This window comes from Lutjanus erythropterus, chromosome 12 (genome assembly GCF_056507025.1).
Source record: "Lutjanus erythropterus isolate fLutEry1 chromosome 12, fLutEry1.hap2, whole genome shotgun sequence".
Taxonomy (NCBI): domain Eukaryota; kingdom Metazoa; phylum Chordata; class Actinopteri; order Lutjaniformes; family Lutjanidae; genus Lutjanus; species Lutjanus erythropterus.
The window spans coordinates 28,132,533-28,157,768 of record NC_139328.1 but is presented as its reverse complement, the minus strand read 5'-3'; the positions used below and the strand labels follow the sequence as shown (position 1 = coordinate 28,157,768).

Here is a 25,236-nt window from a genome sequence, read left to right as displayed (position 1 = left end):
AGCAACACAAGCCCAGTGCCATTTAGTTACATTATACATTTGAGAGAAGGCAGACATTTCTACGACCAAAATCTCCACAACTTGGCAAATCACACCAAAACCATCTAAACTGTGATTTTAATTTTGGGGTGAACTGTCCTTTATAAATGTTTTATTTAAGAGATTAAGACACTGTCAAGGGTTGGATTTAGTTAACACCAGCAGACACCTTGTGTTTGTGTTTTTACCTTATGTGAATGTTTGTAGCGCTGTTTTACAATCAACGCCTCGTCACTTCACTTCCATGCAGCACCTCTGGTCCGTCTATGTGACGGTGTAGAGTTCATCCTTGCTGCTCTGACACAGCGTGTACCCACAAACCCGGGGTCTCCAGCTCCAGTTCCAGTTCCAGCCTCTAGTCCAGCCCAACAACTCCCTGTCCTTCTCCTTGGGCGGCAGCAGGAACACCACGCAGGTGGCCACCAGGATGTGCCACAGCGAGTGTGTGTAGTAGTAGTTGTCCTCTGTCTCTGCAAATATGTACAAGCACACCCCGATCAGGGCGCAGAGAGCCCCAGGGAGCAGGTAGAGCACCCAGCGTTTCCAAGAAGGCGGGTAACAATGTCGCCGCTGCACCCCTCGGTACACCTGTAAACAAAAGTAATATTTTAATTAAGTGAATTGTTTTAGTTTTAGACTGGTTTAGGTTGACAAATAGTCAGATAAAAAAAAAGGGTTTAGTTAATGTGTAATGCATCATTTAAATGTTTCTCTAGAATTTCCAAATTCATTACACTGTATACTCCTGGGGAAAAAATCTCCATTAACCTGTTATTAACATTAACAATAATCATTTCTGCTACTTTCTCCATCATAAGTCTAACAATAAGTAGGCTACAGTTGATGTTGGTAAGTTACTGAAAGTTACAGTCAGTAAATACTTTCAAAAGTAATTTATTTAATTACTTACTACAATTACTGCATAGAAAGCCCACTTACATTTGTGGAATTTATATATATAGATGTTCTCCAGAAAGTGTCAATACATTTCAACATAGTTTTTATTATTATAAATTACTTTTTATTTAGTTACTGTCTTGTTTTCGTCAGTGAAACGAAAATGAAATTAATGCTCTTTGTAACTACCTAGATTTTTTTAGCAACAAAGAAAACAGCAGTTTCTGGTCAGACAGTGTGTTCTCTGTAGTATCTGGGTTTATGTCTTACCCAGGCAGTGACCATGATCAGTATGGCACAGAGGACGGGGCCCAGCAGGTTCCACAGACCTTTGCGGTCCAGCTGCATCGACATGGCTATCAGCAGAGCCCCGAGCATAAACAGAGTCTACACACACAAAAATAAAAAGATCGCATTAAAGGCACTAAGCATGTGAAATACCACACTCATACCCCAGAAATACAGGCCGTAGTCAGCGTCTTACATATTTGAATGTGTCTCTGATGCGAGCCATGCACAGGATGGTGACCCAGATGGCACAGACTGACCCCAGGAAGTCACAGTACTGTAGGGTATCGTAGTCCATTATACACAGCACAGCTACACCAGGCTGGTCACAGGCATGGTAGAACTAGAATATGAAGAGAAGAAGAAAACAGGGAAAAAGAGGAATCACTCGAATGCTACAAAACTGTCCCGTAGATGTTTCTACAGTGACCAGTCTGTCACATGCATAACTCAGTTTTCTCAAAATCTGCTTATTACAGAAATTCAAAAAAATAATCCTGGGTGTTGCTTGAATGCATGGAATCTGGTTTGAATAAATCTATATTTTTCTGCCACTAGGGGTCTCTCTTACATTCAATAACAAAAGACGTAGTTTGATGACATTGTGGAGTAGCGTGGAATCATGGGAGTTATCTTCACTGTTACACAGCCACCATTGCTGATGAAAATCTATCTGACATGACTCAGGCAGGACTTCCCTCTTCACTCTCCGACGCACTTGGCATATTCTGTATTTTCTCCAGATTTATAGCAACTAGCAACTAGCTAGCAACGGTTTACAGGAAACACATCTTTACCTTGAATAAATTACTTATTTCTCTGCATTTGAACATTGTTGAAAACATTTGGGATAACGTAGGTACACAACTCAACAAAATATAACATATGTCTAGTGTTTATACACATTTTAATGTGCAAATATTACATGTTATAGCTTTAACTTTCACATTTATGTGCTCTCATTCTGCACAGTTACAAATGACACATACAATACACACAGATGTTTCCATAGTGATCAATCCACCACGTTTGTGCGTGATCTGGTCTGGATTAATGTATTTTGAGGATATTTAACTGTAAGGCTATACATAACCAACATAACAGGATGGTTTTTGTATCCCTGTATCATATTGATCTGCTATTGTGTTATATACAACTAGGTCATAAAAATATTTGCATTTAAAAAAAGTACAGTTTGTGTCTTAACTCTACATTCCTTGGCATTAAAAAATGTGGCTGGCAGTCTTCACAGTGTTGTGAAAGGAATCAGGTTTTCTTAATGTCACATGAGCTCACTGATGAGCTCCCAAAGCATTCAAAGAAAATAAACATGGACGAGATCGTATTTGATTACCTGGAACTTCCTTCTTACACACTGTCAGGCCAAAAGAAAATAAGTATTCCCACATGTATGCATGAGTGTTTTTGAGTGTGTGTGTGTGTGTGTGTGTGTGTGTGTGTGTGTGTTACCGTAGAGAAGAACATCGTGAAGAGGTAGACGGCGGCCTCAGTGATGTAGCAGCGTCTGATGGCCACCACGATGGCTGGCAGGAAAGACAGGTTACTGATTGTGAGCAGCAGAGTCGCTGTCAACTGGCGACGATACGACTGAGCTGTTGAATCATCAGTGCAACCCCAGCCGTTCCAGCCTACACACACACACACACACACACACACACACACACACACACACACACACACACACACACACACACACACCCACACACACACACACACACACACACACACACACACACACACACACACACCATGAAACCAAATGAATAATTTTTTCATAAAAAGACATGACAACAAAAGATATGGTACATTCTTTTAGGTAAGACAGACTGCACTGGGGCCTTAGTTAACAATTAAGTTTAACATTAAGTTAAGTGAAAAAACATCCTCACAAATGTAGAATTATGTGTGTGTCTGAGTGTGAGTATGTGTGAGAGTCGTACCGGCTTTGCAGACACAGGCAGCGTACAGGTAGCTGTAGGATCTCAATAGTCTACATTCTCCATATGTCCCACAATCCTCTACACAGGCACTGATAAACACCTCTGGGACCACAGACACCAGTGATGTGTTACCACAGTCACTCCTGCAAGAAAAACACACACATTCAAATATCAAAATCACATAAGACAATGCACAGGACAAAAATACTGCTATTTTATTATTTGGTCTCTCGGTTTCATCATACTTAGTCAACTTCATCCTGCTTTTAGTCAAGTTTTAGTTGACTAAAAATCTTGACTTGATTTTAGTTTTATCTTAGTCAAAGAACACAAACTATTTTATTCCAGTTTTAGTCAATGAAAAGTGTTGACACTTTAGTCTTCTTTGTTCATCAGGTTATATTAACATGTCATGTCAACTTGTCATTTTAGTCAAACTTATTTCACATAAGATTTTGTCTTATCATTATCTGATGAAAAACAATGTAATGATCCACAACACAGCCTACAGTACATTATGTAACACCACCACTTCATTACTTGGCTTAATATAGCTCAAAAAACACTGTTTTGTTAATCTACCTCATGTCTTTGTGGTGAGCCTTTAGATTTTCAGTATTCTTAAGCAGTTTAATGACTGCTTCCCTTCTGATGAACCATTGCATTTGTTTTTGCCTTCTTCTCAGCCGCGCTGTAGAAACACTGAAATACCAGTTTGTTTCTTTCTTCAAAGCTTTCCCTATAACTGTCAAATTCAAATTCAGATTCAAAGGGGCTTTTTTGGTATGGGAAACAGATGTTTACATTGCCAAAGCTGGTGTAAAATAAAAAAAAAAAAGTACATAAACAGAAGAATTTTTATTTTAGCGAGCAAAATAGGCATATAAAGTACATATATATATATATATTAAAAAAAGTTATTATCTTGCTTCCTGTAAAATTTGATGTTGATAAAAGTTACTCTGAGTTCTGAGTGAAAGGGAAACCAAACTGTTGGATTAAAAAAAAACATACAAAACAAAAACTGCTTCATTCCCTCTTACTAACAGCGAAAGTATAGTGAGATTAAATTTAACTGTCGTCTTTATTCGTCCACAACGTTGAATATTGATAAAGTCACAGTTAGTGTTTAATGACACCAGTGACACTGTATCTCATCTTGTCTTGGTCATGGAAAAAAAGGTTGTTGACAAACATGTTTCATTATAGTTTTCATTAACAAAACTACATTTAGCAAGTCTCACACCAGACCTAAAAGTATGGATTGATTTCAAATTTATTGAGCAATTCTAATTATGAACAATTCTGTAAGTGTGCAAGATATCGCAGGGTCACATAAAACAATATTTGCGTTCTTACCCGTTACACGTGAGCTGCAGGGTGAGGTACCATGTTGTTGACTGAGGGAAAGGCAGCCTGACCACAGCTTTAGGAACACTGACATTCACATGAACACCATATCCTCCAAACAAAGCTGCAGGTACACACAAGAAACGCCTCAAAATCTGATTCACGGTCAAGCTTCATAGCAGTACTTATGCACTGCGGAGAGTCAGTGTATCAATATGATTGGCTGATTAATTAAAAAGTAATTTTGATTATGTAGCATGGTCTCATTAGTAAATAAAGTGATGGAAATCTTCTAAATCCAGCTTAAACTTAAACTGTTATTAACTTTTTTGGGTGACTTAAATACCTATCTTCTGTGCTGGTACTCGTCTCTGTTTCTCCTAACTTGGAGTGAGACGACCACCGTCTACTGACTACCAATAAGAATTACCCCTGACAGCCACACATCAAATAATCCAAACTATTATTTTAAGCTACAGCAGGTGTGAATACATCAGGCAATTCAGCTGTGCTACCTGTGCGACAGGGTTGAGATTGGTTGAGTTCGAGGACTGGAGCCCAGGGAGAGAAACAGGCCACCACGCTGCTGCTATTCCCCAGTGTCACATTAGTCTACACACACACAAACACAACACACACGTGTTACAGTAAAGCATCACAGACACGCAAGTGTCTCAAATGGAGCTGGCTTCATCAGATTGCTGTATGTGTGTGTTTAGAGATTCAGTGGTACTCACAGTGTTGAGTGTGAGCTGTAGGTTGAGTGTACCGCCTGTGGCTGTTGGGTGCAGAGGGTAGCTGAGCAGGGTGGGGTGTGTATCTGTAACGCTGACGTTGGGTCCATTGACGGGAGTGAATCGGAGCGACAGAACATCCACCTCCTCGTACAGCACGGGGATGTTCCACACACACGCTGACACTGGTAACGGTGTCGGTAGGGATGTTGATTTGTTGCTGAGGGCGACTGTGTCTGTAACCACTGAGCTGTTGCCTGTTGATGTTGAGTTGGTATAGCTGCTGTTCCCTTGGAGCTTGTTGATGTCGTCATCTGCTGTAAGGCCGACACTTTTTGGCTTACATCCCACTGAGGCAGACAAAGGCAGAATAGAAAAAATATACATACAGGTTACTTGAGGATTATAACAGAGTTACAATGTGTGAAACTTATGTTTCATGTACAACAAAGTTAACATGGAGGTCCCATCTGTTTTGAGATTGCATGTGACCAGATCATGCTTCTATGTTCACCTGTGTAGTTTGAGACAATACTAAACGTCACGGTACGATTGTCTTGGCTGCTCTCCACAACAACTCGCAACCAGGTGTCCCAAGGTGGGTTAGAAAGTGCTGCTGAGCAGCTGATCCCTGAGCAGTTCACTGTTACTGGGCCGTACTGCAGAGAGACAGAGCCGAGCCTGAGGACCAGTGAGCAGTTTCCACTGTCTGCTGCCTCCCCTGATGAACAGTCAGCCACAGAGACGGAGAGAGAAGAGGCAAACTCTGGAACATACAACCTAAGAAACACAGAAATATGTTAAGGAAACTTATGTAGAGTGATAAGAAAAATATACAGCTAGGGATGCACAATATGTTGTTTTTTTGGCTGATACTATTTTCCATTATTGATTAATAATTTATCTGCATCTTTTGTGCATCCCTATATAAAACAGAACAAAGGATTGGCTGCAGGAAGTAAAACACAGACGCTTCTTACTTAAGGCGTGCAGGCCTGTCAGGAGCTGCAGTCTGTTGGAGGAATGTGCCCTGCTGCAAAGTGGGTGTGTCGACTGCTCTCCTGATTGATAGTTGAGGCTGGAAGAAGTAGGAGCAGGACGGAAAGCCCTAAAAGATGAAGACAAAAGCATTTAATTTAGATGTACTAATGGATAATTCTCTTCAATCGATCCTTCCTTGTCAAGCACCTTTAATACAGGAAGTTCAAAGTGTTTTACACACAACTGATAAACGCAGTCAGTAGTAAGATTGACAGTTAAACAATGGGGGACTAATGCACATGAAAATAAAATTATAGAGAGATAAGATAAAACAGAAACAGAATGTCTCTTTCAAGGCCAGCAGTTGGTAAATAAGGCTACACTATCTGGTGCAGTTCAGCAATATGAACAGAGGCCAAGAAAAAGAAGACAGTGAGGAATGTGGTTCAGCTACTTTATGTCAGAAGCAATCCTTCGAACCCCTGCTCCGGTGGAACAGGTTGAGATAAAGGCAAGTTTTCAAGTAGAGCATGATTGGAATACTGACACTTTATCTTGGCCTTCTAATACAAAACAATGGACAAATTCATAGTCAAAGTGACAGTTTAACACATCCAGGCCACAAAAAATCTTTCTTTAAAATGGTCCTCATGAAAATTGCAGCAATTTTAATGACTATAGTGTTCATAGTAAAGGTCCAGTGACAAGACCAGGAAAAAAAAAACAACATAGAAAATCATAACAACAAAAACAAAAACAGAAATTAACAAGCAAGTGCTGGATACAGCTCTATACAGACCTTCTGCTCTATGCGACCATCATCTTCAGGCAAATGGGCAGCAATGTACCAGTCACCAGGAGCTGGATTGGAGAGGTTGAAGGTTGTTGAGCTGTGTGAGGTCACCGGTAGGATCAGAGACAAACAGGGGCTCCATAGCGTTGCATTGGGAAAAACTGACCCTATTGGGTTTATGACTGGAGGGGCACCCCATCGAATATGACTATGAAGGAGAGAGAAACATAAGAATAAAAAGAGAAGCACTGGCACAAGATTCAGCAGAGAAACTAATAAATAAGAGTCACAAGGGTAGCTGAAACTAAAATACAGCAGAGAGAATGTGTGGGTGTTTTCACGACGCACAACTTTTTATGCCTTACATGGTGACGTTGTGCTGTCCACAGTGGAAGTTGTGGCCCTTGGTGACAGAGAACAGCCAGCGAGCGATGGCGGTTTCCTCCGGTATATGAAACCTCTGCAGCCTCACATTGCCGTACCAGCCATACTTTGACAACTTCTGAGCCGGCTTGGACGAGAGTTCTGACACAAACGTCACCTGTCCATCTGTAGAGCAAAAGGCTTCAGTATATCAAAGTGGAAAGTTGGACTCGTATAGTACACGTGGCTCAGAGAAAATGGACCCCTCTCAATGTAAAATGCATCCAGCATTAACCTAAAATCTACTGCAGAACAGGCAGAAGTTATGGTTTATTAATCAGGTTTTAAATGTAAACACTTTATAAACCATTACAGTTTTCATACACTGATGTGGGCTCACTATCTGGCAAGATCCAGTTACTGCTTACTAATAGTTAATCTTACTAACAATTTATTAACATTGAAACCGGAAAAATGAAGCCTAAATGTAAAGTGTAAAATGGTGCATCCTAAAAATGTCAAAGCAAACTATATTGTCAAAGCCTGAATGTATGAATCTGATAATTTGACATACTGTTGACTTTAAGAAATGAAAAGAGCCTTTCTGGCTGTAGCATATTTCACAGAAATGTTATTAGAATGCAAGATCCTTGTCAAATAAAGTAGTAGCAGTAGTAGTAACATCAACAACAACAACAACAACAACAACAACAATAATAGTACGATGAAGATGATGATGATGATGATAATGTCGGTGGTTATATGCTGGTAATTTATTAACGAATATGTGATGGAGCTGACAGGAAGTGCTGGCTGATGGACAAGACAAATAAAGCAATGAGAGCCGAGGCTAAACAGTAAAGGTGGGCTCAGTATCTGGCAAGCAACAGGTGACTGTTGCCCTTTTTATCTAATGCTATAACAGCTTATTAATGATTTATAAAGTGTTCACAGCCTAATAGCCTGTTCTTGTAAAGTGGCACCTTACTTCCATAATAATATCCACAATGTATTTGTAAGATCCAATAATTTGAAGGAGAAAATGAAGGAAATTGTCAACTTTGTTAAACGCACACGCACAAACAGTTAACTAGCTACAGACTTGCCAGTCAAATAACCAATTAGCAGTATGGGTGAATGAGAAACGCTGCATAGATGTTGTCATTTTCACACCAGGCATAGGGCTGTCGAAAACCTCTCTCTAAGAATGCGCATAACACTGTATGAGAAGCGTGAGACAACCGTATAGAGCGCAAAAGGTCTTTCGCATTCATGAAAACTAGCAGGTGGAGGTAGTTAGCAAACATGCTAACATCGGTTTGATTTGACTTCGCCCTTTTAGCTGAAAACACTCACCGTCTCCTAAAGTCCGAGCCGTCAGGGCGACGAGAATGAGACCACGTAGAAAACAAAAGTCCATGTTTCCCTGACGAGTGTCTGAACCATTACATCGTCCTTTCTCTACCTGTAATGTCACACAAATCTATCGCCGTAGGGAAATCATCCTACCTGCACAACACTTCCTGATTGCTATGTAAATACGTGACGTAAAGATGGCCGTCAGGTGCTGCCTTTGCGGTCTATAGGAAAAACTAAAATCAGACATACAAACGACCTATTAGCAACGAGTTGGAACTTTTCATTAATTCATTATTATTATTAATTTATTTGTTTAATTATTTTTCAAAGAAATAATGCGCTAATATCATTAAAGTTACATAGAACTGTTTGTGGGTTATTTACAATGTTAAACGTAGAAATTTAATTTGTCTGAGCTGTTTTTAAATGCACCAGAAAGACTAAAATAGTTTATTGTTGTATGTCATTTCCAGGATGTGAAATACCGACGTTTTGCGTCCGGAGTACAGCATAAAAATGATAAATACAGACAGAGGGCAAGGTCTCTGCAGCTATAGCCACCATCACACTTCTAGTGGGACAGAAGTCATGACTGAAAGGGATTATAATTATAATCTTTATGAATGTTTCTGAGTCAACACATAGTTGCCTATATTTCCTTTTGTAAACGCGACAGTAACTTAAGACAAAAAATAAAGATACCACTGGTCTATTTAAACATGAAACAGCGCTGGAATGTTGTTGGAATGTAATAATAATCAGCGATGGAAAGTAACTAAGTACATTTACACAAGTCAGTTACTTGCACTTGCATTTTACTTGAATATTTATATCCTCTGCTGCTTTCCACTGCACTACATCTCAGGGGAAATATTGCACTTTTTACTCCACTACATTCATATGATAACTTTAGCTACTATTTACTTTGCAGATTCAGAGTATTAATGCAAAATATAGCAAACAAAAAATTATGGTGTATTATTTTAGGTTACGATGAAGCTTTATTGATCCACAGGGGAATGCTCAACCTGCCCAGAAGTACTGATCTCCATCCAATCAGCTGCAGCATTAAAGTGATGAATACATTGATGGAACAATAATTATAAGACATTAATATAGCATATATTACTCTGAAATGGGCCATTCTGCATAATGAATACTTCTACTTTAGGCACACTAAGTAAAGTTTGATGTTAATACTTTTGTGCATTTACTTAAGCATGATTTTAAATGCAAGCAAAAGATCAGAGTACTTTCTACCACTGATTATAAGATGTTGTAACGTGTCTTGCTGTTACTTTGACATAAATTGTGTCTCACATTTAAGGACATGTTACAATCAAACGTGCATACATCCATTTACTGTTTGGGTTTAAAAGCAAAAAAGAACAGAAATAAATATATTTTTTGTATTGTTTATTACCAACAGGTATACTAGGCTCATCATTGCATAACAATTTAAGCAGAGCAGTTGCATCATCTTGGTTTATTGTTGCATTATATCCACAATTGTAAAAGATTTCAAGGAGACAAGACAATATATGAGAAACAAATACAAAACACGATTACTACTTATAAATACAGTAGGACAATAAAATGAAATTCAGTGCAAAAAAATTAAAAACAAAGAAGGCCCACTAATTTACAACTAACGTTCATGATCAGTGTCTCTAAAATTAAGTCTCCAGTGCATAAAACATTTATCAGACAAGGACATAATACTTCTAGATATCTTTTTAAAGGTCTAGTGTGTAAGATTTTGGGGGACTTTGGGGGACTGCAACCTACAGTCTCGTCCCTAGATGTCGCTAAATCCTACCCACTGGTCTTTTAAAGAGCTCCTTCATGTTATTTACTTCGTTTTTAATAAAAAATATTTTGTTGGTTTTATTTTGGAATGCCTAAAATACACAGGCAAATGAAAAAAAAAGAGGGCATAAGTCCTAACCAAAAGCACTGACAGAGTGACAGAGACAGTGACATATTCATCTTAAAGCATCATTCATTCTTAAGTCTCAAAGTGCATTTTAAACCCCACTTCACTGCTGGCAGTTAACTGTTGAGGGGAACAGCTTCAAACCAAAGATCATACATTTAAACTATGCTTATAAAAGATCATAGAAACGTCACATCATCCTGTGACTCCACCCAGCACCACTGAGCATCATACCCAAGCAGAGTTGTCTCTCTTGTGGGCACGCTATCTTCTTTTTTTTTGTCTTGAGAGACTCTGAAACTCTCCTGGTGCTCTATCTGTGCCTCCTCTGACTTTCCAGTGAAGGTGAAACTACCATCATCCACTTTAACTTCTCTTCTTGTCCAGCTTGATCTGAGCAGAGCTCTTCTGATGGGATCAGTACCAGATCTGACGTCTCGTGAAGGAGATGCATTCAAGTCCCATGGTTGTGATTTGGGTAAGCTGGCTCTAAGCAAAACACTGGCAGGACCAAACGATGCCTGAACATGCCTGGAGGTGGATGGAGTAGGGGGTCTTGCTTCGGCAGACTCGGGGCTCAACATGTCAAAGTAGCTCTTGTGGTTTGAATCGCAGCGGTCACTGTGTGGTGGGTGATCTTCTGATTCCTCACTGATGGTTTCAGTCAAATCCTGAGTTGGACTCAGACTTTCTCTGTGGGAGCAACAGAAGAATATTGAGCCACATATGAAGCCTGAATACAGACACTAAAAATGCTTTAAATTTACACCCAGCATGTTAGGAAACTCTCAGTTCAACTTTAAAGATTTTACATGACTACTGCCAGAAATGGGAAGTATTTCAATTACGTATTTAATTACTTTTGAATATTTTGCCATTTGTTTTTTTTTTGGTGGGCAGAATAAAATAAGATGTAATCCATAACAAAATATTTAAATGACTAGTATTTGTGTATTTAAAATACTTAAAATACATTATATTATATATCATTTTATTCTCAAGTAAGACACATTTTAATCCCAAGATTTAAACTGTAGGGAAAAAACTGACCACAGTGTTTGACTTCTGTCTGACTGACAGAAATGACCCAGCATGCACCACTGAATTCACAGGCTCCCACCTCCAGGCCATCCTGATTAGCCACTTCAAATTGATGACGTGGGAAATTAGCAGCACACATTTTTACAAAGAAGGGGGTTAAAGTCAGACCCATGTTGAAGCTACTAAATGGCTAAAATATGGTATGTTTGCATGGATTTATTATGTGTTTTCAATGTCAAATATGATAACCGTAACTGTGAGATAACACTGTATTGGTTTAGTTAAGAATGAATGTTATGTTTATGGGTCTCTTATCAGGACATATTTTGTTGTACTGCATAAAATCTGCAATGCAAACGCCTCTTAATATGTAATGAGGACTCACCTCGACTAAATGAATATTTTGGTGAGGATTAAGGTAAGATTTTATTTCTGGTATTGCTTTGTTTAATGCAGTTTTTCATATGAACTACGTCTCTAAACACTGTGCCATACCTGCAGGGGGACATCGAGGGTCCGTGTTCCTCCACAGTCACAAGGCTGCTCAGGCTGCCTGTCAAGCTGCTGCCACGGCTGGCTAAAGCATCCCGCTCCTCCATCAGCCAACGCATGGCCTCGATCCCCTCGTGCACGGCCACCAGCTGGCGAAGAATCCTCACGTCGGCAGAACGTAGCCACCTCTGCATGAATAGCGTGGAGTTAGTGTGGCTAGATGAGCATGACGCAGGTGTAAATAAGGAAACTGGGGCCATATTACAGAAATAAGCCTGAAGTTAAGATAGGAAGAGTTTTCAGCTACTGCACACTTAGTGAACACTACTGTTAGTTACTGTTGGCAAACAACACTATAGTTCATAAGTTAGCTACCTGTAATGTCTTTCCTAAATCAAGTCCTAATTACCATGGTTATCAAACTGTTAAGGTTCTGGAGTTTAGTAAGTTTCTGTAATATAGCCCGGTCTGTGCACTGCAGGTGTGGGGAGAGCTAAGAGAGGTGTGTACGTTCACTGTGGCACCTCTCTCAGGTCTCTCTCCTTGGCAATAAACTGCTTGATTCCAATTTTGATGAAGCAGAAGAAAAACAAATGGCAAGAAAAGAATGATGAAGGAGTGAGGTGGCAGAGAATGAGCGGGAGGAATCCAGCCAGTGTGTTAAATCACTGGAGGTGAATGAGAGGGAGGCCAGGTGAAGGGTGTGGTGGGGAGACGTGTGACACCGTCTGTCATCAGGCATCAAAATGAGCAGGTGAAGTGGTTCAGAATGGAACTCAGCAGTTTTGACATTTGTACAGTTCAGAGGAAAACATGTCATCAGAATAAACAGAGCAGCGACTGCTGAAACAAGTTGTGCAAGTTGTGGCATTAAAATATTTGTTTTCAGATATGGAAAGACGCTGGGCGCATGCAGGCAAACCACAAACACTCAAACAATACAAACTCACGCTGAGTTACAAAACATTTCATTTTAAATGCACTGTAGGGGAGACCGGGAGTGTTGTAACACTTGGTTAGTCACTTTCAGAAAAGAGCTGCAGTGATGTCATCAATATGGGACGCACCCATTTCCTTTTTGATATCACAGAAGAACTGGCATGTCTTTGTGAAGTAACACTGTGGATTTCAAGACCAAAAAATATATATTTTCAAATAAAGAAGTAAGTTTCTTTCAAGATAATCTTTTGCTTAGCATTCATTATATTGTAACCTAAAGTAGCAGTTCCCCCTGGTTTAATTGGACGTTTTGCAGTCATGCTATGTAATGGCTGCTTGGGGTGGGGACAGTTGCAACAGTGCATGAACATAATGAGAATTTCAGCACTTTGCATGTAACACTCAAGTCAAAAAGAAGTGTGGGTCAAGTTTGTATGCTGTCAGTTCTGGGCCAACAAAGCCTGCAGCCCCGGGGCAGGCATCTGCATTTCTTTCATTTTCAATTTAATTTCAAGAGGGATTTTCTGCCACTTTCATCTAAAATGATTATTCTTTATTCTCCAGTAATATTATCTAATAATCTGAATGGTGTGGACATTAAATAATCAAATTACCTCTCACTGTTACATTCATTCTCAGCTCCACACAGCAGTGGGGTAAGTTCAAACAGTGGAGCTCGTACATATATTTGACATTAAGTGAATTTGTAGTAAACAAATATGGGTTCTGTTTGAGAGATCTAGCACCAAGAACTACTGAGTTACTGATGCTAAAACAAAAGGTGTGACTACCGTCCCAGGTCTCCCCTAATTACAATATGATGAATGACTGAAAACTCATTGCTGAGAGCAAAATAGGAATCTTTACCATCTCTTGTTTTAAGTTGCTTATTTTATCAGAGAAGCTGTCGCTGAAGGCAGAGCTACGGTCTCCTTTGTCAACCGCATCAGACTTCCAATCATCTTCGCAGTCCGCAGCATCTTTCATCCAAATCAAAAGGCTCTCCGGTGTTTTCCTGCCAACCTTATGTTCCAGTTCCTTCAGCTCTGGGAAGGAATCGTTGAGGATTTCCTCTTCCATCACTCCGCGCAGTTATTACTCTCAAATAGTCCGATCGGTGGCTTAAGGACGGAGACGAGCTTGTGCGTAATCTTTACCTTTCCAACTTCCACGGTCTGAAATTAGACCCCAGCGGCGGGGAAATCACACACCCATAAATCTCCCACACTTGTTGACTGAAGTTCACGCGTTATATTCCTGAACACTCCACAGTAAACTATGATCCCGGCCGGCAAACCTGCCACAGAAGCGCAGAGCAAGCCATGAAAACGCTGGAAGTGTGAACGCGCGGCTCATCTGTCCTGCTGACTGCTGTCACCATTCACACTCTACAGAGGCATTGATGGTATGTGGCCCAGAACGTGGTGCTGGAAAGTGGAAGTGCTCTTTGTGTAGTCCTCAAACAATGGTGGGAGTCTCATACCAGCAGTCACATGGAGAGGCTTCAGTGACGCCTGTGCGCACCGACTCCCGTGCCATTATCAGGCTGTCAGTCACAATCTAAACATTACTAACAAATCAAACCTTCATTCCACCACATGGAAAACAAACAAGAATTTCACACACATCACTAGTCAATGTGGTAGAGTGTTGATGATCTACATTTTATTATGAAGCCAATCAAAAATATTACATTATAATGTAAAGCCAGAAAACCTATAGTTGTATAAAATGTGATGTGCACAGGCTACAGTGTTAATGAAATCTCTCCCTGTCTCTATCATAATGTATGTAATAATGTGTACCTCCTTAGTGGACAGGTGCAAAACAAATTCCCAGAGTCCTATGTTCTAACCCCTAAGCCCCTATGTGCTATATAGAGTTAGGGAATGTAAGAATAAGACTTTGGGGGAAATAGGGCCCTTGGCAGGACCCTGAGAACACAGGACCTTATGTAGGACACTGGGAACATACACTGTAAATACTAACATCAAGTTTAATTACAAATACTCAGTTTTTTATCAACTTGTTATTAACACTCATTTTAAATAAGTTACTTGTACTCTGATGTCAAAAAGCTGCCAAACTGAGTTGGGTTATGTTTTTTCAGTGGTGAAATGTAACTAAATACATTACTCTTGTACTTTAGTATCCCACAAATTAGAGGCATTTTACATAAGTGAGAATGAAAAATGCCTCTAAAACAAATTGTCTCAAACCATCCAGTTATTGAAAGTAACAAACAGTCTCATCTGGCCTCTGTAGAGCCTATTAGTCTTTACTTAGATCAGGGCTGCCCAAACTGTGGTGCTCGGACCAAAGTTGGCTAACCATAATGTTTGATTCGGCCCACCTGATGTTTCTAGCTTTAATTAAGAATGAATATATAAATTGTTATTTAAGCTGTTTTATTTTTGTCTGTCGTCTCCTTTGTCTCTCTCACCTTTCCAGTCTACCTTCACATGTCTTGTTCAAAATAGGCAAAAGCCCCCAAAATATTTTTAAAAAACTCTTCAAATAAGATCCTGTATTATTAATTATTTTTCATAAACAGAGCAGACAGATAGACAGATAGAGCGACTCTTTGCACAGGAAGTTAATGGAACTTGGGATTTCAGATTTCTTTAATTAATTTCTTTCTTAATTTTCATATTGATTTTAGGTTGACAACTTTACATCTTGTCAATAAAAAACTAGCCTTTTGGCTAATTAAGGTATATTTATAGTTTTTTGTTTTTTTTTAATTTTTGAATACGAGATATGGGATACGTATTTATAAAAAGATTTTTGATATACAGAATATGCAGGTGCTGGATTTGGTGTCTGGTCTAAATAATAAGTAAATTAAATTATTAGTAAGTAACTTTTACTGCAATGTACAAAGGTATTTATACATATTATGTCATAGAAATATGTTGAATTGGTACTTTACAGTGTGAAAGTGCTTAATACTCCCCAGAGAGACTCTGTCGATGAAACAGGTCTGTACAGTTGCACAGCCCACTTTTAGACACAGAGACGAGCCAAATAAGCAGTGACGAAGCTAACATCTGCTACCCACTCAAATAGATTATTTATTTTTATTCGTCTGTCATCTTGCCCCATATGTCTTTCAAAATCAGGGCAACAGTAACGGGAGCTTCATGCTTCCTCATGACTGAGGTTCAGGCCAGTTTCTGTGCAATAAGTGTTTTATTTGAGGAGTGACTGGCACATATTGATGAAGCAGGAGTAAAGGTAAAGTGACTGACAGAATGAATGACTGAAAATAAGTTTATAATGCCTCACAGTTTACAAAAACTAACCCTAGGCCTCATTTTGATCTAAGAAGAAAAGTCAGACCCTGGGAGGAAAGTTTCAGGAGGGTTTTACCACTGGCTGCTATTAAAGGGAGACAAATACCTAAAAACAAGTTTGTGAAATGCTTCTTTGTAGAGCACTGGCTCCCAACCTAAGGATCCTGACCCCCATTAGGGATTGACAAAGCTTCATGAGGGGTTGTGAGGAAGAAAAAAAAATATCAAAGCATCAAAGCATTTAATTTATTTCTGTGAAAAAAGACTAAATGAAATTGTAATTTTTAAAGTTTGTATTATTATTTAAACTTAAAAAGCCTCACAATGGCCAAGTGTCTGGGAGAAAAAAAAACACTGAATTTGACAAAAAAAAAAAGCCTTCTAAGTATGTGTGACTTAAAAAGTTTTAGAATGAAAATGATGAAATTTTCCACAAGAAATAATCTTGTCAAAATTCATCCAAATCACTTGTTAATACGTGTTATTGCATTCACTATTTGAGTTAATTGAAAAGTTTGTCAGTTTTTATGTTGCTGTTATTGTTGCGCATTAACTATAATATGAAATATTCATATAGGAGATGTCAGTTTCATAATAAATAAGGGGTCCCATAAGGGAAAAGATGGATGAGAACCACAATTTTAGAGGATGTAATTAACATGTATAATTATGCAGTGAACACACTATTAGAATGACTAAATATACCTCGTGTCTCACACAAGCATACAGTACACACAAATGCAGATGTGGCTGTGAAATCAAAACAGGTCAAAATCTGGATGGAAACTGAACAGTGTTCAAGTCTGTAAAAACAAAATTCCCAAGAAATTTCACTAAAAGACTTGCTGGTGGCCTTAAAAGAAAAGTCAGAAAAAGTCACTGGAACCAGTAAAACTGATGTCCTGGGGACCATGAATGTCACAAAATCTCATCTAATGGTTGGTGAGATGTTTAATTCTGGATAAAAGTGTTGACCTGACTGACACAACGAAATTGCCATCCATAAAGCCATGTCTCTAGCATGGCTAAAAAAAAGTTATGTATTAATTTACGGTGCTTGACATTTAGATCAACATGAACAGTTCATAAAAAACACCTGAGGACATTTTAGTAGGGAAGAGAAAGAGTCCAAATAATACTGTATTTTTCGGGCTCATGCCAATCCCAATATTAGGAAGGATCCATATTGGAATTGAGAAAATATGATAAACCATACATAAAATTATGCATAAAAAATAAAAACTATCTTCATTATGTTGTGTTAACGGTGTGCATATCAAACAACATACTGATATAGACCAATATAGCCATTATAGACCAGTATTGGGCCACTAATATCAGTTATCCAGTGTCTTAGTCTGGTTTACACATTCAAATATCTCACACCCAATTTATTCAAGGGCAAAATTTTTTACTAATATTAAAAAGACTGTTAAAAACTGATACTGCAATTGCGATATTGTTGTTATATTATTATATGCAGTATTAGAGTGAGTGGTAATTTTTACATTATTATTCTCATTTTCATTGAAAAACATATTAAATTGATTCATTGTGATATTTGCAGGGATCTGTACCAAACAAAGATGTTTTTTCAGTTTGTAAAACATGGTGTGTAAGAAAGCATGGCAATATTTAATTACAAGTGGCATTTTGACACACATTTCACCTTTAACAAATATTGTGTCTCCTGTGATTTGAAAATTGCAGGAGGCCATGTTGAGATTTGAAAAAAAGAAAAAAATGCCTTAATTTATGCGGAATTTTGGTACATTTTGGAACACGTCCTTTGATGTGTCATTAAAGAACGTGTCACCACATTCCGTGTTCCATGCACAACAGGCATAAGAACACAAACTGTGGACAGTTAGTTACAGATAGACGTGTTGGATGGACATTGGCTTGTTAGTGCGTAGTGATTGTTTTGGAAACTTGTTGAACATTATTATGGAAAACAAATCTTCACCAAAGATTGACACTGGCTGTTCTCTGGTCCTCAACAGAGGTCGAGGTAAGTAAGAAATCCAGACAAATCTGCATTCATTTGTGTAAATTATCCATGACTTATCAGGTAGAGCAGGGACTAATTCAGAGTTAATACCTCGAGATAGGCCTCTGATGATGTTGAAGGGTTTTTCCTCACCCTGATAAGATGTCTGTGATCTGAATCTGTACTGTGAGATGTTTAAAGGACCTTTTCATATAGTTAGTGGAAACAATTCACAACAAATCCATATTATACTGTTTTTCTCATTTTTAGACAGCACAAATCAACATTGTGCAGCATCTGGAAAGAATGGCGGGACTAAAAGAAAAGCCAGTCCTGATGAGAGGACCTCCAACAAGAGGACAAGGGTGTCTGAATATGAACCCCAGAACACCTCTTGGATGGACGTTTTCGCCAAACTCCTGGACAGGAAAGGTATGTCAAACTGTAACCTGAAAAGTAACAAGTAACTAAAGCTGTCAGACTAATGTAATGATCGAGAACTATGATCTTTTTTGATTACAATGTCATCTATAGACTTAGCAGAGGAGATTATGCTTAGTTGTTAAGAATTGCATGTTAGGCAGTTTCAATAATTAGAGTATAATGAGCTAATAAATTGCCCAAAACTGGAAACTTAAAAATCTAAGTCCGTGGGAAATATTTTCACCATCACTTGCTGACCATGCTGTGGGATTAGCCAGCAGAAAGTATAGGCTAACATTTGTCGGTGTAGCCTACTAGATTATTTTAGTGTTTTAGGTCAGTCTGCTGTTGATAGTCTGGTGTAGGACATGATTGGATATTAGTAAAGCAGCAATGGTTTTATTGAAATTGTAGTTATTTGTCTGGTGATTGTTTTATATTGGCTCAGTCAGGTTATAAAGGCTGCCAAGTACAGACAGGTGACATATTTTGAAACGTGAAACTTTGTTGTGTGCTAATTTAGAGAGCAGCAGCGGCGCATTAGAGAGACACAACTCATCTGTGGAGGATGTTAGCGAGAGGAGCGGGAAGAGAAAGGCCGCCGCTGATGAAGAAGGACCGAGCAGGAAGAGGCAGAGGAGCCTGGACCTGCAGAAGATCAAACAAGAACTGATAGTAGAAGCCCGAAGAGGTAAGTAGTGATTAATGTCTGACTTTACTTTAAGATAAAGTGTAAAATGAGGATTTACATGAGGTATAACACAGGAAATATCAATATTAGAGCTTTGGTAACATGGAAGTGATGTTCTTCAGAACTGTGACTCAACAAAATATGTGTATCTGTCTGTTCAGCTGATTTCGAGGCCAAATATCAACAAGAGAATCAGCTTGGAGAAGGAGGCTGTGGAGCTGTGTTTGCAGGATATCGCAAAACAGATAATTTACCTGTAAGTGTTACACACAAGCGCACACCATACACACACATGTATGCACAGTGGTCAGAAAGTACTAACCAAAGTCTTGTTTGTGTCTTGTAGGTTGCGATCAAACACATTCCTAAAGACAACATTTTCTGCAAACATAAGGTAAGTAAGTTTGGAGATATATTTGCTTTTAACTACACATTCATCTACAGATCCATCTTGCATCTGTTTTGAGCAACGTCCTGAAATGGTTAAAAAGAAGTATATCACCAAAGAAAAGCTGTTGAAATCTGCTGTTTCTCTGCTCTCATTGGCTGAAAGTATTCTGTATTAATGGTGGTTCTCGCTGTGAATCTCTGGAACTTCTTCCCCTCATCCTCCATCTTGTTGTGATGTTTCAGGACCAGAATGGGACCCAGCTTGCGATGGAGGTGGCCATCATGTTGAAACTGCAGACTGGAACAGATGGTTCAGTGGGGACGTCAGCACCAGTGTCCCTGCTGGACTGGTATGATCTGGACCAGGAGCTCATCCTGGTGATGGAGAGACCAGTCCCCTGCAAAGACCTCTTAGAGTACATTGAGGCCAACGGAGGCTCCCTACAGGAGGACCAAGCCAAGGTAAGTGGCCATGTGTGTTTCAAGCCTTTCATATCTTAACTCGGGTTAGGAAAACCACTTCAAGACAGATGAGTTAGAGGTGTTACTAACACTTATTGAGAAATCCAACTTAACAATTATCCTGAAGTTAGGAGAGTTTATTTAAGTTTTTGGGAAGTTAGGATACTTGTGTAATACACTTTTCCTATCTTCAGTTAGGAGAGGAACACTGACAAAGGAACTGTCATCTGTAATGTCTTTTCTCTGAAATCAGGTCCTAACAATAATCACCCTGGCAACCAAACAGTTAAGATAGGATTTGCAAGTTAGGAAGTTTCTGTAATACCCTGTCCTGCCCTGTAACTTAACAGACATTATCTCAGGTGCATTTTGTCCTGGTATTTGAACCAGTTTCAATGAATAGAAACACAAAGGTAGAAACACAATGCAGAATCTGGAACCAAAGCCCCACAGATTCCTAAAATATACATTATTTCAGTGTCTGTAGGTTTGTAGATAGTTGTAGAAACTATGTATGTTGCAGTTGTTGTCAGCTTTGAATCACAGCCTTGAAAATTTGATACCTCACCCTTGTCTTTCTGTCTCTGTCAGATCATAATGAAACAGCTGGTCGACGCAGCAAAAGAACTTAAGGATAAGAACATCTTTCACCGGGACATCAAACTGGAAAACATCCTAATCGAGACCGGCTCGGATGTCCCGCGTGTTCGCCTGATTGACTTTGGCCTGGGCTGTTTTACTGAGAAAAGATCATCCTACAGCATCTTTTATGGTGAGATGTCGAACTTCTATGCTGCTTTCCACTCATATTTACCTGTCTGTGACTTTAACATTCAAACAAAGCTTCTCCCCATCCTCACATCTTGTTATTATGTTTGTGTATTCTAGGTACCTCTGCTTACATCCCCCCGGAGTGGTACAGCCGCTGCACCTACAGGCCTGGACCCTCCACGGTGTGGCAGGTGGGAGCGGTCCTGTTCGAGTCGCTCCACAGAGACACGGTGTTTGAGACCAAAGGATTTCTCAGAAACAGGATGAGCATCAATAGTAACCTGACCAAAAGTAAGAAATCAAAAACTTGTTCACATTCTGATGGATCACTGCCATCACATTCACCTTCTCCCCTTTCTTTTTCTCCAGACTGCCAGAGCTTCTTGAGAGCATGTTTGGCCAAAGCACCTGAGAAGCGCAGCACCCTGGAACAGCTCCAGCTTCACCCGTGGCTCAAATAAGTTTAATCTACACACCTTATTTATCCACTACAGACTAAAATAAAAGCTCAATCACGGGCAGCACGGTGGTGCAGTGGTTAGCACTGCCACCTCACAGCAAGAAGGTCCTGGGGCCTTTCTGTGTGGAGTTTGCATGTTCTCCCCGTGTCTGCGTGGGTTCTCTCCGGGTGCTCCGGCTTCCTCCCACAGTCCAAAGACATGCATGCTAGGTTAATTGGTGACACTAAATTGCCCATAGGTGTGATGCGATGAATTGGTGACTTGTCCAGAAGGGTATACTACGAAGCAAGTTCAACACAGCCAGGCTTTCTTTGCATGATCTGGATCAACAAAGCCTAAAACTGCAATCAGAGATAACGGGTATCACGATGGTGGTCACCAGCAGGAAGTCACCGCAGATCAGCGCAGAATGACAACTCAACAAGATGTAGACGCAAAGCAGCTCAGATCAATGGATCATCAGGAAGTCTACGCAGAGCAGCGCAGATCAACAGATCATCAAGATGTCAACGTAGAGCGGTGCAGATCGACGGATCATCAAGATGTCAACGCAGAACGGCGCAGATCAACAGATCATCAGGATGTCAACGCAGAGCGGCGCAGATGGATGGATCATCAGGAAGTCTACGCAGAGCAGCGCAGATGGACGGATCATGAAGATGTCAACGCAAAAAGCATATGCTCTTTGCTAATGCTATTTATCTATATTTCATGGGCAGCACGGTGGTGCAGTGGTTAGCACTGCCGCCTCACAGCAAGAAGGTCCTGGGGCCTTTCTGTGCGGAGTTTGCATGTTCTCCCCGTGTCTGCGTGGGTTCTCTCCGGGTGCTCCGGCTTCCTCCCACAGTCCAAAGACATGCATGCTAGGTTAATTGGTGACTCTAAATTGCCCATAGATGTGATGCGATGAATTGGCGACTTGTCCAGAGGGGTATACTACGAAGCAAGCTCAACACAGCCAGGATTTCTTTGCATGATCTGGATCGACAAAGCCTAAAACCACAATCAGAGATAACGGGTATCACGATGGTAGTTATCAATTTGCTTTGTTAATCCAGATTCTCATCTTAAGGCTTTGTGCACGCTCACATGAAAGGGGCGTTTGTTGCGTCATTTGACTCTTCTTCCGCATGAAATGAAGCAATCGTGACTTAAGTCAAAATCATGATGATGAATTTTCTAATCAGTGATCTGAGCTGCAATATCACCAAGACAAAACAGATAACAGAAGAAAGTATTCAAAGTGTCTGTAGTTGCTTCATCATTATTTTAGTGTGTGGATTATATACCATGTCAATTTAAAGTGTTAATATGATCTGGAGCAAATGGGGAAAATTACTCTGCATCACCAAACGGAGGTTACTGTGACAACGTGATGCATTCAGTTTGTGCCGCTGTTACATTTTTACATTATATGGATTTGTTCGGTGATATTATGAACATACAGCTCAGCAATTTTTCATTTTAAATGTCTTTCCTCAGTTTAAAAGCTATATCGCTCATAAACAACCTTGTTAGAACAATAATTAGTTAAAGAACAGCGCATTTTACAGACGATTTAATCATAAACTCTGAACATATCCTGCTCCCGACCATGTTATGAGTTTAGTATAAGTTACCATGGTAATCTAGCCAGGTAAAAAGAGAGCCACCTTTGTGACACTGAAAATCCTGGCTTTAGACTCAACATAGCTCGCTAACCCATTAATCTCGCTTCGTAGTACACCCCTCAGGGTGAACCCTGCCTCTTGCCCAATGTCAGCTGGGATAGGCTCCAGCAAACCGAAAATCAATCACTTTCAATAAATATGTACATTTGTATTTGGAACTATCCTGTGTCCATGACTTGTTTATGTTGAAAAATGTTGTTGTATGGGTCTGTTTTGATATTTTTTCGGCAGTTGCAAGAACTGTCTCAAGGTTAAGTAGCCCTGACAGAATGCTGTTTGCTAGCTAGACACTGTTACTTAGAAGTCAACGAAAAGATTAAAATGATGCAAGGTCTGATTAATTTATGCATATTATTTTTTGTCATTTTTTTCTGCCATTACTATTGATTAAATATCAATGTGTATATTTGTAATTGGTTAAATTCTTAATGGCAAGTAATTGATTAATGGTTAATTATTAACATCTTTATATATACATATATATGTATATATTTGATACAAGGCTTGTTATGTTTTATTTGTATGCTGTTGGTTGTTTGGTATCTAGTTGTTTGTTTAATGTCTAATAAGCATCATGCTTCTGGTTTTTGTCTAATTTAATACAAAGTGCTGATTGTTAAATCTACTGTAAAATAAAATGATTTCCCTGCTTCTGATGGACACAATATGAAGCATTAATATTCCCCTCACATTTAGTTGTTTGTTGCAGCATGAGGCTCTTTGTGAGAGAGGGGACATCTGCTCAGCCTGCCACACACTCTGACTTTTGGTCATAACATGCAGCTTTTTTCTTTTTGACGTGATCTGGTAATTGATATGTTTTGGAGAATCAGGCGAGTAGATTGGAAAATAAAATAAAAGGCCTGTAGATGGCAGCAGACATTCAACATTTCTAAGCAGATATTTGATGACATTCTCAGAGGCTGAACAATCAAGCCTGATTTCTGCACTGAGACTGGGAACACATTCATTAGGTCTGTTTTCTTAAGAGCGCAGATCAAGTTTCACCAATGAGGCTGTCAAACCTGCAGCAAGCCTGAAAACTGAGCCTAAATCAACACGCTGAGGTCATCTCATCTACTTAGGAATCATAAAAAAAATGTTTTCTGTAATTTTATAGCTAAGTTTCGGCCATTAATTGTCCAAATTCCTTGACAAATACGCTCGCCTGCTGCGAACATGTTCCATGATTTCATCAGAGAGAAGCATGATATTGACAGCTAATCTGTCATACTTGACACAACATTCTTGTAATTTCTTGGAGTGAAAAACATGTGGGAAGTTGGATGACGAGAGGATAAGAAAAATCAGGTTAGTGCAATCCTGGGGGGGCAGGCTGTAAAATATTACCCACGTACAAGCAAGTGTTTTCAGGGCAGCTTGGAGTGACCCTGGGGTCAGTGTTACATGAGGCAGAGGCTAATCATAAAAATGTTTCACACAGAAAGAATTATGTTTTTTACGAGTCAGGGCCTCTGACTTCCAGTTTTAGGGAAATCATAAACTTACATAAACATTAAAAAATGGTCAAAGTATGGATGTCAATGAAAGGCCAGCATTATGGGCAGATAAGATTTTACAGCATCTGTCAGTGCAATTAAGTGTGATTTACCATGAATCATAAAGAGGATGTGGGGTTTATTAGGGGAGTTGCCCTAAGCTTTTTGCCAAACCACCTGAAACGTGAGCATGAAACCACATTTACTGATGTGGGCTGTATTACTCTTCAAGTCTCTTACACTGTAAAAAAAATATCACACAGGAATCAACTAATCTTTTCTCATTAACATAACATATTTTTTTATTCCAGTTAAATAAACTTAAAATTCAAAACTTATAAATATGTTCTTCTAACCTGGAGTCTTGGAATGATGAGTTCAATGAATGTACTGTACCAAGTTAAATAAAT

At 39.4% G+C, this 25,236-nt stretch overlaps 3 protein-coding genes across 3 annotated transcripts; 1 reads left to right on the top strand and 2 right to left on the bottom strand.

Annotated features, from left to right (window-relative positions):
• pgap6 (post-glycosylphosphatidylinositol attachment to proteins 6) lies at positions 1 to 8,926 on the bottom strand. The gene is made up of 13 exons (XM_084732447.1): positions 8,763 to 8,926; positions 7,409 to 7,592; positions 7,050 to 7,251; positions 6,250 to 6,377; positions 5,784 to 6,049; positions 5,273 to 5,619; positions 5,051 to 5,147; positions 4,545 to 4,659; positions 3,186 to 3,328; positions 2,695 to 2,873; positions 1,421 to 1,567; positions 1,207 to 1,323; positions 1 to 627 (listed from the first exon to the last, which is right to left on the bottom strand). The coding sequence occupies exons 1-13, from the start codon at positions 8,824 to 8,826 to the stop codon at positions 304 to 306; spliced, it is 2,313 nt and encodes a 770-aa protein (XP_084588573.1). The 5' UTR covers positions 8,827 to 8,926; the 3' UTR covers positions 1 to 303.
• A 1,761-nt stretch (positions 8,927 to 10,687) lies between these two features.
• LOC146318140 (leucine rich adaptor protein 1-like) lies at positions 10,688 to 14,576 on the bottom strand. Its single transcript, XM_084732637.1, has 3 exons — positions 14,041 to 14,576; positions 12,238 to 12,422; positions 10,688 to 11,394 (listed from the first exon to the last, which is right to left on the bottom strand). The coding sequence occupies exons 1-3, from the start codon at positions 14,251 to 14,253 to the stop codon at positions 10,881 to 10,883; spliced, it is 912 nt and encodes a 303-aa protein (XP_084588763.1). The 5' UTR covers positions 14,254 to 14,576; the 3' UTR covers positions 10,688 to 10,880.
• Positions 14,577 to 18,416: 3,840 nt separating this feature from the next.
• On the top strand, positions 18,417 to 21,657 carry LOC146318139 (serine/threonine-protein kinase pim-1-like). The gene is made up of 9 exons (XM_084732501.1): positions 18,417 to 18,480; positions 18,754 to 18,891; positions 19,406 to 19,573; positions 19,735 to 19,829; positions 19,920 to 19,967; positions 20,207 to 20,425; positions 21,017 to 21,197; positions 21,314 to 21,487; positions 21,566 to 21,657. The coding sequence occupies exons 1-9, from the start codon at positions 18,417 to 18,419 to the stop codon at positions 21,655 to 21,657; spliced, it is 1,179 nt and encodes a 392-aa protein (XP_084588627.1).
• The last annotated feature ends 3,579 nt before the right edge of the window (positions 21,658 to 25,236 follow it).